The sequence below is a fragment of the Bos indicus genome, chromosome 23, assembly GCF_029378745.1.
Source record: "Bos indicus isolate NIAB-ARS_2022 breed Sahiwal x Tharparkar chromosome 23, NIAB-ARS_B.indTharparkar_mat_pri_1.0, whole genome shotgun sequence".
Classification (NCBI taxonomy): Eukaryota; Metazoa; Chordata; class Mammalia; order Artiodactyla; family Bovidae; genus Bos; species Bos indicus.
In genome coordinates, this window is record NC_091782.1 from 54,189,233 (window position 1) to 54,211,559 (window position 22,327).

At 49.0% G+C, this 22,327-nt stretch overlaps 1 protein-coding gene across 9 annotated transcripts in view; it reads left to right on the forward strand.

The window, feature by feature from the left end:
* EXOC2 (exocyst complex component 2) overlaps nt 1-22,327 on the forward strand; it is a 131,611-nt gene that overhangs the window by 100,608 nt on the left and 8,676 nt on the right. For 4 of the 9 annotated variants that reach the window (XM_019985756.2, XM_070778504.1, XM_070778502.1 and 1 more), the window contains 6 exons: nt 12,426-12,481; nt 14,375-14,497; nt 17,715-17,776; nt 19,080-19,139; nt 20,743-20,869; nt 21,551-22,260. In XM_019985756.2, the coding sequence (XP_019841315.1) occupies nt 12,426-12,481; nt 14,375-14,497; nt 17,715-17,776; nt 19,080-19,139; nt 20,743-20,836 (395 nt within the window). In that variant the 3' untranslated portion in view covers nt 20,837-20,869; nt 21,551-22,260. Of the gene's footprint in view, nt 1-5,200; nt 6,781-7,699; nt 7,805-12,425; nt 12,482-14,374; nt 14,498-17,714; nt 17,777-19,079; nt 19,140-20,742; nt 20,870-21,550; nt 22,261-22,327 lie in introns of those variants that run through there. The other 5 variants (XR_011563573.1, XM_070778503.1, XR_011563575.1 and 2 more) reach the window with 4 other exon arrangements.

Below are 22,327 nucleotides of genomic sequence, written 5' to 3' on the forward strand. Positions count from 1 at the left end.
TCAGCGATTCGGTTACTCTGAAGTCCAGTTCATACAGGAAAGGCAGGGTAAAACTTGATTTTACTTTCTAATTCGTTCTCAGAATGAGTTGGTTCCGTCACCATTTTTTTTTCAAAAGGTAATGAAGATGTTTTCTAATCATGGCTTGAGCATATTTTTCTAACTCAGCTTGAGCATATTTAATTGAGTTTCAATTCATTATCATAGTGCTGCTGTTTTAGTAATCAAACTGTCCCCTCTCTGGCTGGGAGTCTTTGCACAGGGGCTCCGGGCCCTGCCTGCTTTCTGTGTCCAGGCCACACCCATTGAGTGCCCTCTCTTCCCAGATGTGCAGCCAGCCGTCAGTCGGGAATGAAATGATAGGAAATGGGGAAAAACTTGCCTCTGTCAAATTTGTCTTACTCTTTCTACGTTTGTGTCTGTCCTCCCTAGAAGCCCCCTTGCCTTTTGTAATCCCTTTCTCTCTTGTTAAACTGCACCCGGAAGTCCTGCACGAGCAGACGAGCGCTGCACTCCCTTTGGTTTCTTACGTCCCAGCAGTGCCATCGCTTCTGTTCAGTCACATCAGTGGCCCATTCCTTAACCACAGGTTCCTGCCTGTCAGGTCCTGCCAGGCTGTGTCCCCTCTGGTGTTCGGGAAACTGCATGGACATCTCATAATTGTGAGTCTGCAGAACTTCCGTTTCTAGGTCCTGTGAACAGTGTCGGAGGTTTTTTCACTCACTTCACCTGATTTTGTCTAATGACCAAGGGTCATTTTCTAAAGCGTGTGTACGCCGTGGGCGATAGCGGGGCCCTCGTGCACATCCTGCCCTTTGGGCACTCCTTGCTGCTTCCCAGCTGCTCGTCACCTCCTGTGACCTTAGCTGCTGTGAGCTCGGTGCACACTCTGAACTTCCAGGTGTTGTCTGCAGACGGTTCTGGGTGAGGAGTTTGAAAGGGCACCAAAGGGTCTGCCCCGGCTCAGCCCTCCAGCTCAGCGCACGACCTGGAGGCTGGCAGAGGCCGTGGCCCAGCGTGCTGAGCCGACAGCGGCACTGGCCCCTCCGTTTGTCCACAAACCCAGCCCGTGAGCAGGCGGGCACCCCCACGCGTCCATGGAGTGGACACCGCGGCCCAGCCAGGAGCACTGGCCCGTCATCGAGCAAGCCTGGCCTGGCTGTTGCAGCCATGCTGTCTCCACTCAGATTCCTCCTCAGAGCCAAAGGCGTGTGCCTGTCCTCCCAGTGCTGCTTGGCGCTGGTCTTCGACTCAGCGTCGGGTGTGGGTTTCCTTGGAGCGCTGTAGTGCCCCTGTATTTGGGGGCCCAGGTGTGTGCGTAGCATGGTAAGAAGACAACTCCAGATTGTTGCTCTGACCTGAAAATGGGGACAAACGCTCCCTTTCCCAGTTGTTTAAAACATGCCCCACAGCAGAAAGGTAAGGTTCAGATGACTCCAGTTGTTGTATTTTGACTAACAAATTAGGTCACCATCAAAAGTGTTTTAATAAATTAGTGGTTAACAGACTCTGAAGGACTGAAGTCACGGTAGTGAAACTGAGGACAGACTGACTAAAGGAAACCCGGGAAGCTTCCGGTGCACGGGTGTGTGTGTGTGTGTGTGCGCGCGCGCGTGTACATGGTCTCCTCCCTTTACTGACGATCGTTGATGACATGGTGCAGTTGTTACCTCTCCCACAGAACTAGGGAACCTTGTCAGCACACCACTTCCACCTCCCAAGACAGCCTTACCTCCAACCGTGGTGCAGACGTTCTGATTTCAAAGGGAGCAAGAGAAATTACAGAACAGCCATGGGTAGACAGATCTGAAGACTCAGTGTGGAAAGGGTAGAAAGACATTAAGGACAGAACTTTTTTCATACTTCCGTATTCACTTCCACTGCCTGTGTTCTCTCACCTACCTTCCTAAAGTTTCTGTTTTGAACTTCGCATTTCCCTTTGGTTTCTGGAGTGGGGTGGGTCAGTCAGGGCCCCCAGTTGCTGTCTTCTAGGCAGAGCTGCTCTCCTCTGTGCAGGAACAGCGATGACTGTTTCTGGAGGGTTTGCTGTGAACCCCAAAGTGTGTCGTGTCATTTAAGTTGTGCATGAGCCTTCCCCACCGCTGGCTGGGGGAGAATAGCCCCGAGCCTCTGCTGGCTCGGCTTCAAGGCTTCCCACGCTGAGGTCTCTTGCAGGGCGTGCTCAGGGACGCCTCTTCACCCTCACTTGGCATTTCACTCGGAAACTGCGAAGTTCACTGGTTCCAGGAGAACACCAAACCACGGAGTGGTCTTTGGATGTTTCACCCCCTCTGACCTGTCACAGCTGGACCAGAAATGCCAGCTCTCTGTGTCTCTCCCAACTCCAGGTGAACTTTCGTGACTGTCTTCTCTTAATAATGAGCCAAGAAAGCCAACCCCTGACTATTTTGAGTATAGCTTAACAGCCATTTTGATGGCCCTTTATTCTGCACATTCTGGTGGAAAACTTGTGTGTGTTTTAAAGCAGCGTCTCGAGAATTTCCTGGGAGCCCACGATAGAAAGGAGACTTCCAGGCCGGCCTCCCTCCCTGAAGCCGAGGATGCATGGCTGACAGAAGCAGGGCTGCTCTGTGTCTCAGCGCAGTGAGCCAGTGCTCCGGCAGCCCCCCGTCTCCACCACTCACATGGGGCAGCGGCACAGCTTACCCCACAGTCAGTTGGGGATCAGGTGTTGGTGACAGGGCACCACAAATGCAGGGCAGGTGTCCTCCACAGGACACCTGGAAGAGACTGAAGAAAACCTTCATGTTGTGCAGGAAGGTACTTGAGTAAGAGTTTTCTTTTGGATCGTTTTACTTCAATTTTCTGTTAATATCTCATACTAATAAAGTGTTTGAGTGACAACCAAAGTATATTCACAAGCATGATATATTTTAAAATGCAGTTTTCAGCTTTGCAGTTGCTTTCATTACTGATTGCAAATGGTGTGACAGCCTGTGATTACAGTAATAAGGACCTGAGATGTACGTGGAGTGCATGTCACTCTGAGCAGGTTTGTGTATTGAAGGAGAGATGATGGTAGGCTTTATGAAACCACAAAGACACTTGCAGGGACTTCAGATGTGATGGAAATGAAAGGTACACACCTTCTTATATTGCACGGTTGGGTTGTGTTAGTGAAAAGAAAAATTGGTGTATGTTCTTAGATTTTTTCCTCTTTTTTCCTTTGTGCTGTGGCTCTTTCATGTTATACTAAGGAAAATAGGTGCAGAAATCCTTTTTTTTTTTAAACTAGAGCAAGTGCTCCTTTTGGACACATTCATGAGTCTGTATCCACCTAAATGGCATGTAGACTGCTGCTGACATGGGTGTTTGGGATGCAGGGTCGCTCTGCTCTCCCCGGGAGAAGGCTGGCAGAGCCGGCAGAGGCAGCGGTGTGCTTGGCAGAGGCCCGCCCCCTCCCAGGACGTCCCCGAGGGCAGCGTCTCTGCACCGGCAGGCGGCGTCTCCACTGCAGCTCTGCCTGAAGTAACTGGAAGCCGGAGACCAGTCAGTGCCCATAGCATGGAGTGGGCACGCGAGCGTGACGTGCTCATCCAGGCAGGGAGACCCGTCCCGCCCGAGGCCAGACTCTGACGTTGAAGAGAGCCTGGAGTGTGGCGTGCTGCTGTGCGTTCCCTCCCCTAATGGGGAGTGCAGGCAGCAGGGCCACCTCCCAGTCCTGGGCCCACAGGGACGAGGTCCGGGAGTGTCTGCGGGGAGCAGGCTGCCGCGTCTCCATCAGGATGCTGGTACAGGTGTGTGTGGGAAACAGGATTTACGTGCTTTCCTAGGTGCGAGTTCTGCTTAATTGGAAAAGGGGACAACTCCTACTTGAGACTTAGAAACCTTGCCAGCAGAACATCACAATTAGCAAATGGCCATTGGCGCTGTTTCCAAGCTCACATCTTGCCGTGGTGCTTTGCATTCTCTCCGCTCTGATAGCCACAAGGTCAGGGTCTCCACGGCAACCGGCCAGGCCTGCAGCCCTTCCTCACAATTACTCTTCTCCATATTCTGACTCCAGAGATCCCTTCTGATATAAATGAAGACGAAGCTCCAGGACAATTCTTGGCTTTCATGGTTTTCTGCCTTTGATTTCCTTACAGCTCCTCTGTCTTTGGTTTAATAGCAGAAACTTGGCCTAGTTGGACCTTGCTTCTTAAAATGTGGGCGGAACGCGGTCCTGAGAATGGCGCTGTGTGCTCTGCTCACCATGCCAGCCCAGCACTGGAAGCAGAGCTCTCAGGGCCAGGCCACCTGCAGTGGCCACACAGCGTCCTCAGCCGCGGCCGTGGCTCAGATGGTGGGGCTGCCATCCTGAACCAGGCTGTCAGGCTCCAGAGCCATGGTCTGCAGTCCGGCTTCCATCACAAGCATTTATTAGTTTGATTTCCTTTGAGGTCATTCTTGTTGAGGGCTGGGGCGGGGCTCCTAGAGATTGTGAAGTCTGAAGATTCTACAGACCTTTATGAAGTATATATGTAACTGTAACACCTCACAGTGTGAAACAAGACACATTGTGTGCATAGAATGAGTTCTATTTTCCTGTCACCTTTATATTTTTAATTTTTAATTAAAGGACAATTGTTTTCTAATGTTGTGTTGGTTTCTGCCATGCAGCAACGTGAATCAGCCATAAATACAACATGTATCCCTTCCCACTTGGCCCCCCTCCCACCCAATCCCACTTGCCCCCTAGGTTGTCACAGAGCACTGAGCTGAGCTCCTTGGGTGATACAGCAGCTCCCCACTGGCTGTTTCACACGTGGCTGCGTATGTGTCAGCGCTACTCTCTTGATCCGCCCACCCTGCCCTCCCCCTGCTGTGTCCACAGTCTGTTCTCCATGTCTGCATCTCTATTCCTACCCTGCAAATAGACTCATCAGTACCATTTTCCTAGATTCCGTATTTATGCGTTAATATACAATATCTGTTTTTATTTTACTTCACTCTGTATGACAGGCTCTAGGTTCGTCCACCTCAGTTCAACTGATTCATTCATTTTTACTTTTCTAATTGAAGTTGCCTTCTAATGGAAACATTTTTTCCTGCCAAAAGAAGAAATTGAAACAAATAAAATTGATTTATGTTAATGTTATATTAAATTTTTATACCTTTAAGTCTAAAATTCAGTACCAGTTTTGAATGTTGAAACGGATATTTCACCCTAAGTGTGTCGCGTTCTATACCATTTTAGGTCAGAATAAGCTCGCAGACTCTCTTACACTCAGGTTCTGACCTTGAAATCGGACAGACTGTGACTCCCTTGCCTGTACTGGAACCTTCAAAGGTAAAGTTTGCCTCTGAAGTTTATGAAGCTAAACTCTTACGAATATACATCTTCCTAGAAATGGGAAAAATAAGCCATGAAATAAATTTACTGTTTCTTTATGGATGGTGATATTGTATGTTCTGTTTTCATAGGACAGAGTTTTCTTATTCATATTTAAAAACTAGGAGATATGTTCAGTCCAGTTGCTCAGTCATGTCCAACTCTTTGCAACCCCAAGGCCTGCTCCCTGTCCATCACCAATTCCCGGAGTTTACTCAAACGGATGTCCATTGAATCGGTGATGCCATCCAGCCATCTCATCCTCTGTCGTCCTGTTCTTCTCCTGCCTTCAATCTTTCCCAGCATCAGGGTCTTTTCCAATGAGTCAGCTCTTCACATCAGGTGGCCAAAGTATTGGAGTTTCAGCTTCAACATCAGTCCTTCCAATGAACATTCAGGACTGATTTCCTTTAGGATGGACTGGTTGGATCTTGCTGTCCAAGGGACTCTCAAGAGTCTTCTCCAACACCACAATTCAAAGGCATCAATTCTTCAGCGCTCAGCTTTCTTTATAATCCAACTCTCACATCCATAGATGACTACTGGAAAAACCATAGCCTTGACTAGACGGACCTTTGCTGGCAAAGTAATGTCTCTGTTTTTTAATATGCTGTCTAGGTTGGTCATAACTTTCCTTCCAGGGAGCAAGCGTCTTTTAATTTCATGGCTGCAGTCACCATCCACAGTGATTTTGGAGCCCCCAAAAATAAAGTCTGTCACTGTTTCCACTGTTTCTCCATCTATTTGCCATGAAGTGATGGGACCGGATCCCATTATCTTTGTTTTCTGAATGTTGAGCTTTAAGCCAACTTTTTCACTCTCCTCTTTCACTTTCATCAAGAGTCTCTTATAGTTCTTCTTCACTTTCTGCCATAAGGGTGGTATCATCTGCATATTTGAGGTTATTGATATTTCTCCCAGCAGTCTTGATTCTGGCTTGTGCTTCATCCAGCCCAACGTTTCTCATGATGTACTCTGCATATAAGTTAAATAAGCAGGGTGACAGTGTACAGCCTTGACGTACTCCATTTCCTGTTTGGAACCAGTTCTAACTTTTGCTTCCTGACCTGCGTACAGATTTCTGAAGAGGCAGGTCATGTGGTCTGGTATTCCCATCTCTTTCAGAATTTTCCACGGTTTATTGTGATCCACACAGTCAAAGGCTTTGGCATAGTCAATGAATCAGAAATAGATGTTTTTCTGGAACTCTCTTGCTTGTTTGATGATCCATTGGATGTTGGCAATTTGATCTCTGATTCCTCTGCCTTTTCTAAAACCAGCTTGAACATCTGGAAGTTCACAATTCACTTATTGTTGAAGCCTGGCTTGGAGAATTTTGAGCATTACTTTGCTAGCATGTGAGATGAGTGCAATTGTGCAGTAGTTTGAGCATTCTTTGGCATTGCCTTTCCTTGGGATTGGAATGAAAACTGACCTTTTCCAGTCCTGTGGCCACTGCTGAGTTTTCCAAATTTGCTGGCATATTGAGTGCAGCACTTTCACAGCATCATCTTTCAGGATTTGAAATAGTTCAACTGGAATTCCATCACCTCCACTAGCTTTGTTTGTAGTGATGCTTCCTAAGGCCCACTTCACTTCATATTCCAGGATGTCTGGCTCTAGGTGAGTGATCACACCATCATGATTATCTGGGTCATGAAGATCTTTTTTGTACAGTTCTTCTGTGTATTCTTGCCACTTCTTCTTAATATCTCCTGCTTCTGTTAGGTCCATACCATTTCTGTCCTTTATCGAGCCCATCTTTGCATGAAATGTTCCCTAGGTATCACTGATTTTCTTGAGAAGGTCCCTAGTCTTTCGCATTCTGTTGTTTTCCTCTATTTCTTTGCATTGATTACTGAGGAAGGCTTTCTTATCTCTCCTTGCTATTCTTTGGAACTCTGCATTCAAATGGGTATATCTTTCCTTTTCTCCTTTGCTTTTTGCTTCTCTTCTTTTCACAGCTATTTGTAAGGCCTCCCCAGACAGCCATTTTACTTTTTTGCATTTCTTTTTCTTGGGAATGGTCTTGCTCCCTGTCTCCTGTACAGTGTCATGAACGTCCATCCATAGTTCATCAGGCACTCTGTCTATCACATCTAGTCCCTTAAATCTATTTCTCACTTCTACTGTATGATTGTTAGGAATTTGATTTAGGTCATACCTGAATGGTCTAGTGGTTTTCCCTACTTTCTTCAATTGAAGTCTGAATTTGGCAATAAGGAGTTCATGATCTGAGATATATTAATTAAAGACCCCCCCCCCCCCCAAAAAAAAGTGTTCTGAGAAAGAAAATAGAAAATTGTAGAGACCTATTTATTCATTCATATACTACATTCGTAATGTATTCTTTTGACCCCCAAGCATTCATTTGGAAATCCCAGATACGTCAAGAAAGAGCGAGTTTAACATAAAGACCTGGACCTGACGCCGTCCTCTGCTCCAGCACAAGTGGTTCTGCTGCACAAGGTTCGAGCCTTTCCAACTGACAGTGTTGATGCCGTTTCTAGTTGCTTCTGATAGGCAGTAATTTCAATAATGTGTCTTCGCACTGTAATTGAATAGATGATTTACTTGAAAAGAAATACCCCAGAGTTCTTTCATGTAATGTTTCAGTTTGACCAAAAAAAAAAGTACATTGTGGGATATTTATAGTATTTTTCAATCTATTTTTATCTGTAGACTAGGACTGGTAACTGATTTAGGGCACAAGGGCTAAAAACAGGAAATGTGGTTTATAAAGTAGGCAACCTCTCCAGAGTTTCCAGAGTCACTTTTGTTACTGACTGAGTGCAGCGTTTCAGAACAACACGAGGCAGGGGTGCCTGAGACCAGCCGTGTGTTTACCAGGAAACGCCTGGGGAGAGCTGGGCGTGTGCAGGGGCACCTGTTCAGTGCACGCAGTGTCTGTCTGTCCACTCTTTCTCAGACACTCCATTCTGTCGCTCTGAGTCTTATATAACAAAGTAAATTTCCTTTGACCTTTGTATTTTGCTTGAATTTTTCTTACAGTGTTTTGATGGAAAGTTTTGTCATCATCATAGTTGAGAAGCACATATTATGGTTTTTATTAATTATAGTAAGTAGAGAATCCAAGTTAAGAAAGTAAAAGAGCATGAGGAAGTGGGGGTTTAATTTTGAGTAGCCTTTTCAATTTCAGGTTGGCAGAATGGATCAAAACCTTTGACTCAGCAGTTTCACTTCTGGAAGGTACCTGAGTAAATTATTCTCTGAGAATGTAAGGACCGGGAGCCTCGTGGTAGTGTTTATGGTGGTGTATACTGAAAGGTAGCGTGACTGCCGAGTAGTTATGAGTAAGTAGAAATAATGTAACAACCTAGAATAAATAGGATACGTAAGTCACGGCACGTCCACAGAGAGCCTCAGCAGCCAGTGAAGGTGCGGGCAGTGTGTGCACACCTGCACGGAAGGGTGCGTGGACATCAGGGGAAGAAGCAGCAGGACTCGCTGTTTAGGAAAAAATCACATTCATAGGAAAAGATCTAGAAGGCACACCATGCTAGGGAGAAAGATAAAGGGGAAGCTGACTGGACTTTTATTTGTTATTAGGAAAACTTACAATTCTTGTCTTCTTTTCAGTGTGTGTTTATTTAATATTTTCAAAACAAGAATATAGGCTTGATCAGTCCAAAGTTTTCACTATTCTGGTCTTTAATGTGGATACTCTCTAGAGAGGTCTGCCTAGCCATTTGTCCAAATTATTATAGGAAGATTCAAGTCTGCCTGTATAACACTTTTTAATTGAAAAAAACAGTCCCCCGTATTTCAAGGAAAACCTGAAGCTTCAGTCACCGCGTGCCCCTGTGCACCCGCGTTTCAGGCTATCGCTGAGTGTTGTTCCTAAGGGAGGTGCAGAGGGGCTCTGCTTCCTCTCCGCCTGGCAGGGCCCGTCTCTCCACAGACAGTGCTGAGGGGTCTCGTCAAGCAGAGGCGCTCTGTTTTACTGCTGCAAGCGGTCCTGTTCCTGGCGCCTGCTTTCCTGAGGGCTGCTTCCGAGACCACTGAGGAACTCTCCTGTGCACAGTGGCCGTGTCCCCAGGGGCATGAGGGGGCTTTGTTTTTTGTGAGTTTGTTCTTGAGGCCACTCTTGTGTCCCCAGCACATGGAACAGAGTCTGGCAGGTAATAGTAATAGGCATTCACTAAAAATTCTGGTAGTTATTCCAAAATGGTGTCCTCCCTATTTGATTAAAACAGGAAACCAATAAATACAGCTAGAAGAGAGACTTCTTTTCCACTTTGATGTATGAAAAGCAAGACCTTCGTTTTTGGCAAACATGTCCTGAGATCCAGGCCCCTGTATGAGAAGCCTACCCTGCCGGGGGCCCAGGGACTCTTGCCCAGAAGAGCTGGGCTCTGCCTTCTCCGTGGGGAATTCCCGCTGGGCCGCTGGGCGTGCTGCTCGGTGACAGTCTGGGCTGGTGCTGTGTGGGTGGGGACACTTCTCTCGTCAAATACCGTGACACACACTGATTCCACATTCAGAGTTGAAGAGGCAAGATTGTAAATACTTAGAAGCTGTTGTCATTCTGTGTCTGAAGAACATGGAAACTTGTGGGCGTTCATCTAAGAGGAACCTTCTTACAAACAACACCGACTGCCGCATCACAACAGCGGTGCTTGCTCTGCCCTTCCTGTGCCTGCCCACCACCTCGAGGCCCTGAGGTTGGCGTTCGTGACCCGCCGCTGCTGGGCCGACCCAAGAGCCAGCACCCGTCCCGAGTGTTCACGGTTCTAGGAAGCGGGCGTCTTCTAAGTACCTGGCATAGTGAGCGTTGAGGCCATGTTGATACTCTGTTCTTTGGAGCAGGCCATTTGCTCAGGGATACAGCTGGAAAAATCAGACTGAAAACAGATGTATTTAGCCTCAGCAGTATTATATTCTGCTATACTTTCTTTATTCAAGTTGTATTTTTCAAATGGATCCTGAAAACTTATTTCAGAAGGCTGTCTTTGTTTTCTTAAATCCCCTGAAAGGGGAGAGACTCGCCTTAGCAGACCCCCAGTGTTGACCCTCTTTGTGGACACTGCAGAATCCTGCCTGTACTTTTTCTCTCACCTGTTTGTTCACTCACGCGTTCACTTTTCAGCTTAAGAGGGCTCAGTCCTAGGAGCGTCGTTGTGAGTAAGCACATGCTACCTTTGCCCTTTTGTTTCTTATTCTGTGTGGTGGGTCTGAGGCTCCAGAGGTGCGGTGAAGGGGACAAGCCCCGTGCCCACGGAGCTGACAGTCTGGCAGGGAGACAGCGTTAGCCAGGCCTTGGCCGGGGGGCCTGGGGGTCCTGCATGCTGGCATGGCCGCACTGGGGAGAGCTCCCCACCCTGCTGTCCTCTGAGAGATGCCCCTGTGTGGAGCGGGCAGTATCTCTGCTGCAGCCCCAGGCAGCCCACCAGTCAGGGCTGTCCAGGAGCTCCAGGGAGGCTGAGCACGGCCACCAGGGAGGCTTGAGGTCAGGGCTGGCTGGGGCCCGCGGGTCGGACTTCTGGTTCTCGTTTACTCAGCCCAGTGCCCTGATGTCACCTGGGAGCCAGGTGCCCCTTCCCTGGGGCGAGCGACATGCACCATCCTTCCCAAACCCGTGCAGAGAGTGACCAGAGAGTTCCAGCGGGCTCACAGCCTCCGGAGGACTCCGTGTGTGTGTGTGTGTGTGTGTGTGTGTGTGTGTGTGTATGTGGTCACTGTGGCGGGCCCAGGAACTGCGTCTACCTCTGGATGTGCAGAAGCCGGCCCTCCACACGGTTCAGTTTAAAGACTCAAGTCTTGAGCCAAGTGGTCGCGTTGACCAGAGTGCAGCGCTGAGCCCCACAAGCCCCTGCCTGGCCTGGGGGGTGCTCCTCTCGGGGAGACAGCTTTGCTGGTCATCGCACTAGTCGCGTGTTTCACCTTTCACCTTCGCGAGGACGGCTGTTTCCTCCCAGAGAGGACTCACTACCCTGCAGCTGTCCTTGTTCTCAGGAAGAATCATCTTACTTCTGGATTGTATTTAATTATGTTTCAATCTGTTTTCTCAGTTATTCCATCAGCAAAATAGAACCAAAGAAATATTTATGAGATTGGCTCCTCAAAAATTGTGAGCATCCGTACATGGCCTGGAACACAACAGACTGACGCAGCTGTGTGTTCAGAACCCGCGCGCACTGGGTCCTCACGGGGGGTGGTCCAGCCCTCCAACTAATCAGCAGCTTGGGCGGATTGCGGGGAACGTGAACTTGCAACACAGTAGGATTTTCTGTTTCAAAAGAAATTCTCAGTTTGTGCTGTTAACTCTCGAAGGCATCCTGAAATACTATTCTCCTCCAAGTGAAAGTAATTGTTTTAGAGTTACTAGAGCAGTATTTTGTTTTTATAGTTTTTCTTGAAAAATAGCACTGGGGCTCTTAGGAACCCTGTGAGCACCAGGGCCTCCTCACTGCAACCCCACAAGGGTGCGAACCTCGCACTTGTGGATGGGAGATGGGGTGGCCTCCTAGTCCTCCTGCCGCAGGTCCTGGCTCGTGAGGAGGAGACGGGGCTGGACCCACACTCTCACCTGCTGACCGCCCCTCCCCAGCGTGTGCCCGTGCTGGAGGGCAGCCCTGCCATCCTCGGGTCATGGATTTGTCCGGTCCCTCACTTGCTTACAGAATTACGTGGAAAGTGTCTTTTTCAGAATTTTCTCCCAGAGTTTATATTTTTAAGATCAAAACAGTCATTCTGCATAATTTGATGTTAAATTTGGAAGCAGATGCTGCAGTAGATGTGCAGCGGGCATTTTGTAGACTCTGGGGAATGTCCTCCTCTGGTCTTCCGTGCGTGTGTGTGTGCGTGCATACGTATGAACACGTTGACGGGCAGTTTTAAATTTCACTTTTGAAGCAGACTGATTACAGAGGACAGAACAATGACAGAAATGGAAAAACTATGAAAGAAAACTTGCAGTTAATTCCACCTTTTAAAAAACTTGTATGAGCATAGCCCTCTGGCCATTTGCCCTCGGGAGCCCTGGGCCTGTGCTGTCCCTCTGCCTCCTGGAAGGTGCGAGGCACTCGCGTCTCCACTGAATGCCTTTCCCTCCCCCGTCTGATTGCAGGTGTCAGAAACTACTTGAAAGAAGCATTGGTGAATATAATCGCCGTGCACGCAGAGGTAAGCTGTTGCTAGCTATCCCTAAGGGGTGTGGGTAACTAGGCAAGGGAGCAGGGGTAAATTCAATGGTTCTTACAGGGGGTCTTCTCCCTTCAGAATGTATTTTTAGTCTGAGTAAAACACAGATTTGAGTGTTTCACTGAGTTTTACTGAGTAAAACACAGTATCTGGTTTCAATACACATATGTGCATGTTTTCACTGTGAGAGTCTTTTTTCGAAATGTGGTATGTTTTTTCCTCATAATTAAGACTAATGGATATTAGGCAGGTAAAGCGATAAGAGGGTGAAAGGGTGTTTTCTCCACCTTGGGCATCCGCTTCCCTGGTCTTCACCAGTGTACCAGTGAGCATTGGCGTCTTATTCTGGCAGCCATGGTGCATGCTGGAGGACAGGCTTGGCCTGTGGCAGGGCACAGGCGGTGGCCTCCCTTGCGTGGCTGACGGTTCCCGGACGCTGGTGTTGCCAGTCACGCCTGGCCCGCTCCCGGGGAGCTTTCCGCTAGTGTCCCATCCACCATCGTTCAGTCTCGGCTGCAGCCCATGGGCCGTCGTCCAGCAGAGGGGTTCTCGGTAGAAGCCTGCTGCTGTGGTGACCACTGGCAAAAGCTCCTCCTGAGTGTCTGCCTCTGTGCAGGCGCGTCAGGGGGTGAGGCCTGCATCACCCTCTGTGCCCACACGTGCTGTCTGGGTCACCTCGGTGACCTGGAGATACGTGGTCATGGAGGCTGAACCAGAGTGAGTGAAGGACACAGTGCTGCCTGCTTGCCGAGGCAGCCAAACCCAGCAGCCTCCTCAGAGAGCGGCCCGCTGTGTCCATCCCTCGCAGGTCCTCGTGAGGCATGGTACACTCGTTCTCCGTGAAATAAAGTTTTACGTGGTTTAGCTCAGGTGGGAATTTACCACGTACACCTTTTTATGATGAGTGACTTACTTTCAACTTTGATACTTTTTATACATCAGAGACCTTTATAAAAGCGCTCTTCTGTTAGGTTAGCTTCTGGGAAAGTCAGTGTGGCGGTAGATCCTCAGGCGGTGGAGCCGGCCCATCCCAGGTGGTGCTTCAGGCCCTGCAGGGTGCCTGGGCCTTTGCGTGATGACGGTGACTCCTGCTGAGGCACCACTGTCATCGTTTACAAACAAAACAAAAAAAGGCTTTTCCAGTCCCTCTTCCACACATCCCAGTGGCTGAAAGTAGAATTCTGTACATAACATTTACTGTTTACTGCTCCCAAACAATCTTACCTTGCCCAGAATTTTCTTCAGTGCTCAGGTTATGTTTGGATTGACCCGAAGGTTTAATACTAGTGATTGAATCTGAAAAATGGAAAAGCTAAAAAAAAAATATGATTTAGTTTAACATAGAAGTCAGGATAGTAATGTTTCACCAAATATAGTAATTCTTAGTTTGCAACTATCAAATTCAAAACTTGAAAATGGTGGTTTTGTCAAATGAAAGGAAACATATTTTTAATTCAGCAGATAGTAAAATTGGGAACTCTTGTGCAATACAGAGTTATGTTCCCAGCATGAAGTAGCAGTTGTTTTGATCCAAGGAGAGCCTGACCCAGTATGTTTTTATTTCTACAGTTTCCTCTTTAGAAATCACGTTTCTTCTTATGAAAAGGATAAGAGGAGGAAAAAAATCCTTAAAACTCTTTCACCTTGTCACCATCAACAGCACCTTTCAGAATTCTGTCTGCCGATCTATTTTCGGAGGTTACCTTTTATCGAGCATGGTGAATACAGCTTGAGTGTCAGCCGTGTCTCCATTCTATTCGTGGCTGAGGAGACCTGGGGGTGGTTTTGCTGTGTGCATCCCTTTGTTTCCAACACATTCGGGTCGAGGAAGCCCCCATAACATACCCTTTCTTTGTGTTTTCAACCTTCTATCAGGTGTTCACTGTCTCCAAGGACCTGGTGCCCCGGGTGCTGTCTAGGGTGGTGGAGGCGGTCTCTGAGGAGCTGAGCCGGCTCATGCAGTGCGTCTCATCCTTCAGCAGAAACGGGGCTTTGCAGGTACGGTGCTGCTGCCGTGCACGTGGACTCAGTTGTTTGAACCACGGAGATGTGTGTCAGCTGTAGTCCCAAGAGGTCCGCACAGGCTTGTGTTATTTTCTCGGTGCCTCTGCCAGTTACGGGGTGCATCATCCCCTGGGACCACATGCAGGACGTCAGTGGTCCCAGCACTGCTCTCCCTGCAGAGTGTGACAGTGCTTGTGTTCCTGTCTGAACGCAGAGCCCTTCTGCAGCTCGGTGATGTTTTTGTTGTTTGTTTTACAAATGTCTTCACTACATTTAATTTAACAGGAAACTTTTAGCAACTTACTTGTAAATAGTCTTTGCAGAGCAGTCAGTGCAGTTTGTATAGAAATGACAACTATTTCTTTCTAGTCATACTCCATTGGCTTATGTTGCCTTTCATGGAATTACATAATTACAGTAACAAATGTAACAAATGGGTCTGGGTTTGCATGTGGCCAGATTGTAGCAGCCAGGCCTGCAGACTTGTGGGGGCCTGAGCCCCGCCAATGGGCCTCATGGGCCTTGTGAGGGTTTCTAAAAGTCCCTGAAGTGTTGCTTCTAGTACTGGCTGAGGCCCTCCTCTCAGGCCAACCCCCTTCAGATAACAACTTAAACCTGAGTAATAGTAAAAATAAGAAAATGTATCAGTAAAAAGAAAAACCTGAAGACTCTTAACAGGAACCTTGTGTGTGTGAAGATGAATTAAAGGGAAGTTGCAGTATCTGCTTTGGGCCTAAGGGGTCTTGAAAGTGAAAGTGAAAATCGCTCAGTTGTCTCTGACTCTTTGTGACCCCATGGACTGTACAGTCCGTGGGATTCTCCAGGCCAGAATACTAGAGTGGGTAGCCTTTCCCTTCTCCAGGGGATCTTCCAAACCCAGGGATCGAACACAGGTCTCCCACATTGCAGGCGGATTCTTTAGCAGCTGAGCCACCAGGGAAGCCCAAGGGGTCTTGGAATTACAACAGAAATCCCCGCTCCCCACACCTTCTCTGCAGCCCATCTAGCTGATGGCCGAGTTTCTCTCACCGCTGACAGGAAGGGGCCGGAAGAGACGTCAGAATCAGCTGGAGGCCCAGCCTCCATGCCCGCCTGGCCTCCCGTGCCCTGTGCCCCCTGGAGACACTGTCAGTTCTATTCTGAAAACCTCTGCCCACTGCCCTTGGGGCTGCCTGTGTGTGACCTTCTCCTCAACAGGTGACCAAGAGGGCTTGACATGAAGGGCTGAGCGGCCACCAGTCTCAGACCTTCCCGAGAGCCAGCCAGGGGGAGTGTTTGCTGGCCAGCAGCCCGAGTGTTTTGTGTGAATCATCACAGCTCTTACAATAGGTATAATTTATAGGTTAATTAAAGCATTTTATCACTTTGTCTGAATAAAGTTTCTAGCAAAGATTAGTTTTATAGTGGTTTAATCCATCTCCTAAAATATTGAGCTGAAAGTTCTATCTTATTTTTTCTCTTCCATATTCTCCGTGTAGGTCCGTTTTTATATATACTAGAACGTAAACAGTAAAGACAGATAGTCCCATGAACACTTTCTCATTATGAGCTGTTTCAGGCTTCTAACCCACTGAGAAATGGGACCAAATATCTGCTTTCTAGACTGCACATTTACCTTATGTAAGTCAGCCTTCCTCTCTGTTGGTGGATTTAAGCCCAGCCCTGGCATTCGTCCTTGTTTGTGTGTGTGCGCCTGTGCTGCTGAGGGCCATGCATCTTAAACAGCCTCCTGGGTGGCTCCAGGTCCATCTGTGTGGTAGCCTGCGTGTGGTGGGCGGCTCCAGGTCCGTCCGTGTGGTAGCCTGCGTGTGGTGGGTGGCTCCAGGACCATCTGTGTGGTAGCCTGCGCCGTGCCTTTTTGTGGCTGACGTTCCATTGTGTAGGTATGCCGCCCCGTGTTTGTCTGCTCATCATTTGATGGACATTAGGGTTTGCACTTTTTGGCTGATAGGAAAAATGGTTCTGTGAACACTTGTGTGCAGATTGTCTGTGGCCACATGTTCTCATTTCTCTTGGGCAAATACCAGGGACTGGAATCGCTGGGTTATTTGGCTACTTTCAGAGTAGCCGTAGCTGCTTTCCTACCAGCGGTGTGTGAAGATCCTAGATTCCCCACATCCGCATCGGCAGTGTGTGACTGGCTGGTTGTGGCCCTCCCGTGTCTGCCAAGGGTGTCTCCTTCTGTGTGATCATCACGCCTGTGATGATGTCCTTTGTAGCAGAGGATGTTTTACTTCTGAGAAATTCCAAGTTTTCTCTTTTTTCTTTTGTCACTTGTACTTGCTGTCATTCCTAAGAAGGCAGGCCTAGCCTAACATCACAGAGATCCACTCTGGCTTCCTTCCAGGTGTTCTGTAGTTTCATCGTGTGCGTGGTCTGTGCTCTGCTTTGAGCTGGTGTCTGTTTTAAGGCAGAGACTCAGCTTCAGCCCTGGGAGTGTGACCTCCGTGTCCTGCTGTCCCAGCACCATGCGTTAGAGAGACCACCTCCCCCGCCGAGTGGCCCTGGCACCTTGTGGAAAGTCATTTGATTGTAAATGTAAAGATTTGTTTCTGGGACTCAGTCCTGTCCTGTTGATCTACATGTCAGGCCATGTGCCAGGGCCACACTGTTTGAATTATTGTAGCTTTGCAGTACATTCTGAAGTCTGGAGGTCTGAGTTTCTCTAGCTGTGCTATTCCTTTTCCATGTTGTTTGTCTGGGATCAACTTGTCATGTTTTGTTTTTAAAAAGAGAAGAAAAAGCAAAAGAGAAAAGTAGCTGCAGCTTTGACAGCACTGCACTGAGTCTGCAGCACTTAGCACCACGGGGCCTCGCGGTGCTGGGGGCGGCTGGGGGCGGTGAGGCAGCCTGTTCCTTGCATCCCCACCAGCCTCGGCAGTGAGACCTCACTTCCTCCCCGAGGAGACCAGGGGAGGTGCTGTTGAGTGGTGAGGCCCGGTGGCTGGACGGCCCTGGCACAATCTGTACCTTTCAGAGCAAGACCCCTGCCTTCACAGAGTCAGACTTGACAGCTCGTGCCCTTGTTCAGTAACAGAGAACGTTGTCACAGCCAGTCTCTTGGGGCTGATTTAGAAGGTCTGCTGTAAGGAGCTGCTGCTGTGGCCGTGGCGGTCTGCTCTGCAGGGAGTAGGCTGGGGCTCACCCTCGCTTCTCTCTGCTGGACAGTCGACATGGTTCCTTGTGGTCACCTGTCCGTTTCTCACCCCAGGCCAGGCTTGAAATCTGCACCCTGCGGGACACTGTGGCGGCCCACCTGACACTGGAAAGCAGGTGAGGTGCTCCATGCTGCGTCCTGCACGCCCCGGGAGCCCCCTCGAGGCTCTTGGTTCGGGTGGTGGTCCCACACACGCACTCGTGACTCGGCGATCTCGTGTTTTTATCTGACCGGTTGTCTTGTTAAACGCACGAAGTGACACCAAGCCAAGGACACATAGGCTCTTCCTCAAGGTGGGGATGAGCCTCGGGCTTGTAAGTGTTATCACAGAGCATCATGTACTTCTTTTGAAAAGGAGAAAATAAGAATTGAGTCAGTTTACTCATCGCAGACTCTTAGTGAATATCAGCATAAGAGGAAGCCTTGTGGTTTCTCTGCAAAATTTTGTAGTGGAAATTTGATGATAATTTTTAGCTGTTTTGAATGAAAGTCAGGATTTCCTATCATTGAGACATCATTAGGTGAACTGAAACAGCTCTGCCTACACAAGACTGTTTACCCCATTGGCAGTGCTGCCTGGGAAGTGCCGGGTCCACAAGGAAGCTGTTTAAACGTGTCCCATGATGCACTTGCCATTGTTCCCAGCTTTGGATGGCGTGTTCAGGCCCTCATCCTGACTGTCAGGATGAAAAGTCAGGGAAGACTTTTCCTTTTCTTCCTGACACCTGAGGTTGTTCACCAGGAGCTTGTCTGATGGCTCCCGCCGCCGTCTGCTCTGCGTTACTACTTGATTTAATTACTCTGCTGGTACTTTCTACTTTAGAAACTTAGACATACCAAATCATTCTTAAAATTCTCTCCCTTTTCCATATTTCACGAAATGAAATGATGTCGAGTTATGCATATATATACACATACCTCTCCATTATTGTACAAATTTTAGATACAATAGCTAAGTGCTCTTAAGACATGTTCAGTTATTGTAAGAAGCTGGCTGTACATCAGGCCCGGCACGTGTCAGTTCCAGAAGTGCCCCCTTTGTATCATTTTGCACAAGATCACCCCTGTTCCTACCTAGCTCCCTTCCTTTCTTAGCAGCTGCTTTATTTGTATAGTTCAGTTTGTTTTGAAAGTAAAGACCTTTTTAAATTTAACAACAACACACCAAGCTCTCATCTACTATTAGAAGCACCTTGTGTAAAATTCAGTTTCTCCTTTGCATTTAAAGTCATGTTTTATCTCCTGATTTGGTTCTTCTGGCCCTGCTTCTGCAAACCCTCGCTTTCATTTTCACTTTCCCTCCTGCTCTGCTTGCCTCACCAGCCTGTGAGTTCCTCTGAACATAAGGCATGCTTTTCTCCAATGTCCCTGTTCCCGGTGGGGCCGGCGGGTCCCCACCTGGGATGCTGTCTCTTACAGATCCAGTTTCAAGCAGGCCCTGGAAGCCCTGCCTCAGCTCTCGAGCGGAGCAGACAGAAAGTAAGTCTTGAGCTGCTCTCGGGTGGCGTGTTGTCACCTGGACACCTCCTCTTCAGGCGGAGCCTGGAGGGAGGTGGGACTCGGTGGCCCTTGGACACGCCTTGTGTTAGCCCGTCTCCCACATGGCAGGAGGAGGTGGAACCTGGTTTATGACGTTTCAGAAATTAGTTCTTTCCTTGTTTTAAGTAACTATACCAGTCACTTAAACTTTTATAAGAAAGTTTATTTGGACTCAGAAAACTGTATTATTATCTGAAATTTGTAAGAAGATAGTATTTAGAGAAATGTGAAAGAGAAGACAGCATGGTAAAGTCAGGACTCAGAGACATTGTCTTTCAAGTAGGCCCGCAGCGTGCATTCGTGCTCCGTGTGACGTGAAGCATTGAAAGTAAATGTGCACCCGTGACGGAATGAAGTCACACATGTTCCACTAGTTCTGTATTAACAGTCTCGGCCTGGCCTTCAACTTTGCTTCTCATGTAACAGGAAATTCTGACCTGAGACACAGTCTAGGCCAGGCAGATGTCAGCGTGCCTGGGCTCTTCCCCAGCCCAGCCAAGGTCCCCCACCCTGCAGCTGCTGGACGGGTCGTGGGCACGGAGCCCCGACCACGTGCAGCCCTCAGGGTCAGCTGTGACGGCGCGGGGGAGCGTGGTGGACCCACATGGGCAGGGGGGCCCCGGAGGCGTGGACAGGGCTGGGAGGGCAGGGTGACCTGGTCTGGCTGAGAGGAGCTGGGCAGCCCTGTCTTCCCGTCCCACCTCCTCACTGACCACATGTTCAAAGCCTGTGCAGTCCTTTAAAAGTGAAAGATTTAAAGCCTCACTTAACCGTCAGCCCATGCAAGTGGGGCTCACTCGTCTGCTCAGAAGACTAGTGGTTTGCGGCGGTTGAGAGAAGCAGACACCGTGAGGAAGGCCAGACGGGGTCTGCTGGGAGCATCGTTAAACCAGGAAGTGATCCCTTGACCCAAGCACCAGCAAGCTTGTTTCTTGGTTGCTTCATCTGAGCCCAGTGAGCTGTCAGACCCCTCATGGCTGTGAAATTATCCAGTTGTATCTGGCCAGCACAGGGGACAGATGGAGTTACTGCTGCAGCACAGGGGCCAGATGGAGTTACAGTGCAGGAGTTACCCTGACTCTGTGGGTGCCTGCTTCACCCCTTCAGTTCACCTCTCCAATACTTGTTAAAGGCAGAAATGCAAAATAAGAAGAATGGAAAATAGACCAGTCATTGCCAAGGAGTGGGGTGAGGGCAAAGGTGACTGCAGATGGGCAGCACAAGAGGGCTTGTCCTGACATGGGGGTCGTGAGATGCTGCGCTGTGTTATCAGAGTCAGAGAGAGTGCCTGTCAGAGCTCTGGAGTGCCCAGACCCCAAACATCACTCTGTTTAGGGAGGGGTCCAGTTAATTCAGGGGAAGGGGCAGAAGGTCGGTTTTGTGTATAAATATAAGTATGTCTACAGATAGATGTTCCCTTAGAGGACCTTCTTTAGTTGACTTTCTTTTGTCATGGAATTCAGAGCCCATAGAAAAGTGACTTTTCTGGCTGGAGAAGCACCACGGGGCAGGAGCCATGTGGCTGTCTGTGTCTCTCCCACAGGCTGCTGGAGGAGCTGCTGAGCCGGGTCAAGAGTGGCATGCACCTGCAGCTGGCCTGCTTCCAGGCTGCCCCCCCACCCGCCGTGAAGACGTAGAGCCTCCAGGCGATGCTCGCTGAGCGCCCACAGGTATCTGCATGGAAGCTTAGGCTGCCCCTCTCTCTTTTCTTTCCCCTGATTGGGGAGCTTAGAACGATGTTGGTGTGTGTTTTATTTCAACCAAACTGACCTGATTTAAAATGCCCAGGAAGTGTCTGCTTTGCCATTCTTCCTACCCTAGGCCCTGTATGCCGCCTGCGATGCGGGAGGCCTGGGTTTGATCCCTGGGTTGGGAAGATCCCCTGGAGAAAGGAAAGGCTACCCACTCCTCTTCTGGCCTGGAGAATTCCATGGACTGGACAGTGCATGGGGTAGCAAAGAGTCGGACATGACTGAGCGACTTTCACAGTGTGACTTTAAAATACCTTTCTAAAAATTAGGGAGCATGTCGAAGCTACGTGCTGCGTGGTGAAGGCTACAGAAGGCAGGGCGGCTCAGACCCAGAGCATCTTCCTGGGTTTTCTGCAGCTTCCCAGGCACCTTGGGAGGGGATGCGTGGGTTAGCAGAAAGTCACACATGAACACCTGGAGCTGCCCTAAACTCTGCAGCCGTGTGAAAGCCTTCATTTCACGCCGATGGCTCTAGCACTCCTAACCCAAGTGGACTTTCAGAAAAGCGTGCGGTCTGCCTACCAAGGTGTTACGCTGGGGAGGTTACTTGTGGGCCTCGGTTCCAGAGTTAACTCTGCCGCCTGGCTTCTGTGTTCACAGCGCTCACGTCGTCAGGCCTTTTCTGTGTGACTCACCCTGAACCCGATGTGGGCCTCCTGCCCCCGCGACCCCTGCTGCCCACCCGCACCACTTCTCTGGCCTCTCCGGCGTCCTGCCTGGTGGCTCGGGGTGTCTGCCCTGGTGGTGTCTGTGTCAGCAGGCACGGGAGCCACCGGTGACACTGTCGCCAGAACAGGTCGGGCCGCCGTGTCCTCCTGCAGACTCGGCTCCCCTGACCTGCCTTCGTCACACCATTTGCTTCAGAAAGCTGAGTCAGGTTTTGGATCGTTCCCCAAGGCCACAGGCCCATTTCTGACGCTGGCGTTAGTGTATCAGTACAGGGAGCTCTGAGGTCCTCCGTGGCCATGTGCTGTGTCCATCACTTGAAGTCAGTCTTGTGTTTGTTCGTTTGGGGTCAAGGAAGGTTTTGTCTTGAACAAAACTTATGAAGAAATGCACTGAAGGCGGAGCTCTCCTAGGCATGTTCACCCCTGTGCCCACTGTGGCTGTGACTCAGAGTGCAGAGCCACAGTCCTGAGCATTTGCCTTATTTTAAGTGTATGATGAAGACCCTTCTTCAGTCATTAAAGAATGTGTCTTTAATACGAGACATAATTGGTATTTTTTTTATTTCAACACTTTCATTTGCTGTGTAATTTTTTTGTATGTCTAATTTTAACACCCAGAGTAAACACTTAAATCCCGGTTTACCTGTGTCTTCTGATCGTTGTTGGATACCATTACTAGGCGTCCTGCTAACTGTCCTCTTGTCGGTGG